Source organism: Mesoplodon densirostris, chromosome 18, assembly GCF_025265405.1.
Source record: "Mesoplodon densirostris isolate mMesDen1 chromosome 18, mMesDen1 primary haplotype, whole genome shotgun sequence".
NCBI lineage: Eukaryota > Metazoa > Chordata > Mammalia > Artiodactyla > Ziphiidae > Mesoplodon > Mesoplodon densirostris.
Window position 1 is genome coordinate 26,989,575 of NC_082678.1, and position 4,510 is coordinate 26,994,084.

Consider the following 4,510-nt stretch of genomic DNA (forward strand, 5'->3'; position numbering starts at 1 on the left):
CAGGCCTTTGGTGCCCCCCATCTTCCTCCCAGCCATTCCCCCTTGGGCCGTGGCCTCCCCAAAACTGGCCCATGCTTTTCCCCAGAGAAAGTTGCAAGCAGGTCCATTTTGAGACTTTTTAAAACTTTATTTTTAAAAATGTTTTTATTGTAAATAACTTTCTATGAAAAAGGTTAAAATGCCCGACGGGTTAGGAGAGTGGATGTGGGATGCAGGCCAGGGCATTTATGGTGGAGCAAGACACTCCCCTGCAGGAGTGCAAGCAAGGGCACGGGGCCATCCCCCCATTCCTGGTCCCAGTGGTTCTAGCAAGCACTGCGTCCCTCCCAGTTAAGCCTCAGCTATAGCTACACTCACTACATTAGTCTGTCTGTCCCCTTTCCCTCTGCAGCTTGGCTGCCCCAGCCCCTAACCCCCAGATCCCCATCTCCCCGCTGCTCTCAGCCTCAAGTTGGGCTCAAAGATTAGGGACACATACCCTCTGCCCCACCTCTAGGGATGAAGCCAGAAGATCCCAGAGGTCTTAGAAAATCTCCTGGTTCCACCCGGCACCCCGGCCTCCTTTCTGTCTCCTCTCTCTTCCCCCCTCCGCCTAGCTCCTCCTCACAGACTGCCGGGAGAGGCCTCTTGGGTGTTAATTTGCAGTCACCTAATCAGCATGTGTTGTACCTGGGAACTTGCTCTGGATAGAGACCTGGGGAGGAGAGCAGGAGAGAGAGAAGCTTCAGAAGCTAAGGTGTTCGGGGCGGGCCCCGTACTGATGTTTCCAGCTTGGCCAGGGCCCCTCCAAGCCGCAGCTCTCATAGTGCAGGGCCCTTAGCGTGTCTCTGGGGCAGGGAAGAAGTGGATCCATGAAACACTGTGTGTATGGGGGGCTGGGGAGCGGAGGCAGCAATTTTGGTCCTGGGCCCCAATTCTCAGCCTGCTGGACTAGAATCTGAGGATGGCCTGGGCTGGGGGCCGTGTGGCCTGGTGGGGTGACCTGGCCCAGCCCCTGCCTGGGCGGTAGGGTGTCCATGGGCCTGCACTGGCGGGGAGGGGGGCAGTCTGGGCCCAGACTTCGGTGCTGTCTGGAGGTGGGGCAGGGCCTGGCTTCTTACAAGAAGGCGCCCAGGCTGGCCCAGTCATGCAGGTCAGAGGCCAGTGTGGCATCCCCGGCCTCAAAGAGGGGCTCGGGGGGCAGGGAGCTACGGGTGCTCTCGTCCCAGGGGTGCTCCAGGAAGGATGTGGCCAGGAAGGTCTCATCGAAGTCCAGGCTGTCGGTAGCCTGCTCCACTGGAGGCCCCCAGGTAACAGGGCAGTCGATGTGGTGGCCATGGATGGTGAGGTCCACGTCCCCGTGGGAGGCAGGGCTCAGCGGCGGGATCAGCTCCGAGGTCTCCAGCGTGCCCAGCTCCCCGTCCAGCGTGCCAGCGTCCAAGATGGCCTCCCAGTCAAAGTTGCCCTTGAGGGCTTCCAGCTCACCCTGCTCCTCCGGGGTCAGCAGCAGGGGGCTGGAGGGCCGCGGGACCTTGGCCTCCTGCTTGGGCAGCGGCTGTTGACGCTTACGCCCCAGCCTGCCCTCGCCTGCACCCCAGCCCGCCTCCCCAGTGGCCTCCTCGAACTCCCGCAGCAGCTGCTGGGCCTCGGTGCTCACGGTCAGTGACCCGGCCCATGGGGCGGCGCTGGGCTCTGGCGCGGCCTGGCGGGCAAAGGCCGGGTGGATGTGGACTGGGGGCAGCCGCCGCTTCTTCAAGGCCCCACTCAGCAGCCGCTCGGCGTACTGGGGGTCGATGCGCCAGAAGCCCCCCTTGCCTGGCTCGTCCTTCTCCCGGGGCATCTTGATGAAGCCCTTCTTCAGGGACAGGTTGTGGCGGATGGAGTTCTGGACACAGGGAGATAGGAGAGAAGGAAGACAGCTGGGAGAGTGGGTGGGGTCAGTGATGGGGGGCTCCTAGCGCCACTGCCAGTCCCACCGCCACCGTCTCTCCGATGCGGGCAGGGGAGACAGAGGCGCTGCTCCGAGCGGGAGGCTCTGGGACACCAGCCACGGGGCACCAGGAGCTGGGAGTGCTGTCGGGGGCTTTTGTTCCCTTTTGCCAGGATATCTGCCTGCTCAGTCATCCGAGCCCTGAGCCGCAGGGTGGCTCTCAGTGCCAGCCTGTCCTGCCCTCCCTCCCTTACCCCGCTGCTTGCGGCCTCTGCTCAAAGGCCTTGGCTCCCCCAGGTCCTGGACGGCCATCTCCCTCTGCCTGGGCCTGGCTGGCCTTCTCTGTTTGTGAAATGAGTGAGTGGGTGTGAGGGGGTGTGTGTGGCGGGGGGGATGAAGTGTGGGAGGATCTGATGACTTTCCTTGTTTCTAGAGCCGGCTGCTGGCCTGGGCCCTCACCCACCATGTCCCCCTCCTCCCACCCCAGGCTCTGAGGCCTCAGTTGATTATTACCCAGCCAAGAGCATAGCGCTCATTCCTGGGGCCTCTCAGGCTTGGGGTGGGGTGGGGGGTGGTGGAGGGTCTCTGCTTTCTCACCAAGGTTACAAATGGTACCTGCCCCAGGGTCAGGGCCCAAGCAAACGTGGAATAGGTGTGATCACAGGAACTCTGATCCTGTGACCTGTGCCACAGGGAAGGATCTGTGCATCCTCAGGGTCTCTGTCCCCAAGTAGCCCCTCATCCTGATGGTCGAAGAGGCTCAGGGCAGTGTGTGCCCAGCCTGAATCACCATCCTGCCTTGTTCACGCCTGGGTGCACAGTCCAAACCACGCTGGGGCACAGGGGTCTGGGGCCTGGTGGGTGGGGCCGGCAGGTGAGTAGTGCCCCCTGGCAAGACTGGGAGATTTACATGGTGGTCTGGGCCCCTTGGCTGCTCTGTGCCAGGTTCCGGAGACTTGGAACATGAAGCCAGTGTGGGAGGAAAGAGCCCCTGTGGAAAGCACGTGGCTGAGGTAATTGTCCCCCCAGGGAGGTTGATGAGAAGAGGGGGAGGAGTGTAGGCAGGAAACTAGGGAGGGCTTGGGGTGGGGGCTGGCACGGCAGCTTTCGGAAGGCCCCGGAGCCCTTCCACTGGGACACAGATGGCCTCCACACCCTGCAGCACGCCCCTCTCCCCTCCCAGAGCCCCTCCAGCCAACTGAAAGCAGGCGGGATGCAGAGCCTGGCAGGAACGATGCTCTGCCTCCAGTCAGGCCCTGACAAACTGACCTTGAGGAGGGTAGTGTCGAGGAATTCCAGGACTTGGGACAAAAATGTGTCCCTCAGTCCATCAACCTACCCTGGGGGGCTGTGTCCACGCATAGTTCAGCCCTGGTCTTTGGGCTGAGCCTGCCGGATGAGTGACAAGTTCTTTCCACTTGAACCTCTAGGTCGGCACCCCTACAGCCCTCTGAACATCCTCCCTCCTCCGTCTCTGAAGTCAAAGGGGCAGCAGTCCAAGCACTGGGCTCCCTTGAGGTCCTTCCTGGACGGCCTTCCTCTCTCGGGGCCCTGGCCGTACCGCGCCTACTTGGCCTGCGGATCTGGGATGTGAGTCCAGTCCGCGCGGGCATGGGGAGGGAGGGAGGGAGTGCCTCCCTACCTGCCAGGTGGGATCAGCGTGGCGGTAGTAACAGAAACTGTCCGTGATCCACTTGTAGATGGCCGACAGGGTGATCTTGGTGGCCTTGCTGGCCTGCATGGCCATGCAGATGAGCGTGGCATACGAGTAGGGCGGCTTCACGTGCGGGTTGGTGGCGTAGTCCACGTCGTCGGGAGGCGAGGCCTGCAGCCCCGAGGGGGCGCTCCGCGGCGTGCACAAGGACGTGGGCTTGCCGGGTGTGTGCGGCTGCCCCAGGCAGGCGGGGTCCGCCGCCAGGGGAGACCCCGGCTCGGCCGAGCCTGACAGCTCGTGGTAGCCGTGGGGGTCGGTGTCCGCCGAAGGCAGGGCGGGGACCTCGGCGTTGAGAAAGGAGAAGTCCTGCAGCCACTGCAGGCTGGTCAGGCTGTCATTCAGGGCGTTGGGCTCCTCCAGGCCGCCTTCCGGTCCGGCCTCCTCCGCTGCCCCTGCTCCCGAGACGCGTAGCCAGCTCTCCGCCATATCTGCGGGGACTCTCCGAGGGGGCTGTCAACATCCACGAGCCGAGCCGAGGGTGGCCGCCGAGCTCTCCGGCCCTCTGACTCCCGCCGCTTCAGTTACGCAGCCTCCCGGAAGCGGGCTTCCATCCCGCGATCCGGGGGTAGCCTCCTCCAAACGGAGTGTGGTGCCTGCGGGGACCAGAGCGGGAACTGAGCCCTCTTTCCCCACCCCCGAGGGGAGAGTGTGGGCGAGGGGGGAGGCTCTTACTAAAATCCTTCCTGCAGCTGGGGAGGATCTTTTACTGCCGAGGTCTGGGAAACAGAAGGTGTGCCCGGGGGTCCGACCCACAGGGGGTTCGCCTCGCTCTTTTCCTCTTGGATCTTTTAGAGGAGACTTAATTAGCCAAACGAGGGAAGAGTGTAGGGGCATGCGAGGCCACCCCTTTCTCCCTCAAAGCGGGGAATTAACCCCCCTCTCTCCGT

At 63.0% G+C, this 4,510-nt stretch overlaps 1 protein-coding gene across 1 annotated transcript; it reads right to left on the reverse strand.

The window, feature by feature from the left end:
* Positions 1 to 1,096: 1,096 nt before the first annotated feature.
* On the reverse strand, positions 1,097 to 4,049 carry LOC132478873 (forkhead box protein J1-like). Its single transcript, XM_060082323.1, has 2 exons — positions 3,552 to 4,049; positions 1,097 to 1,864 (listed from the first exon to the last, which is right to left on the reverse strand). Exons 1-2 carry the CDS (start codon positions 4,047 to 4,049, stop codon positions 1,097 to 1,099), a joined length of 1,266 nt encoding a protein of 421 aa, XP_059938306.1.
* Between the last annotated feature and the right edge of the window lie 461 nt (positions 4,050 to 4,510).

Excerpts from the sequence above, each read along its gene's own strand:
- LOC132478873 (XM_060082323.1), bottom strand. The coding sequence starts at position 4,049 with ATGGCGGAGAGCTGGCTACGCGTCTCGGGAGCAGGGGCAGCGGAGGAG. Across the intron at positions 1,865-3,551 it reads ACGCTGATCCCACCTGGCAG|AACTCCATCCGCCACAACCT; the intron begins GTAGGGAGGCAC and ends CCCTGTGTCCAG.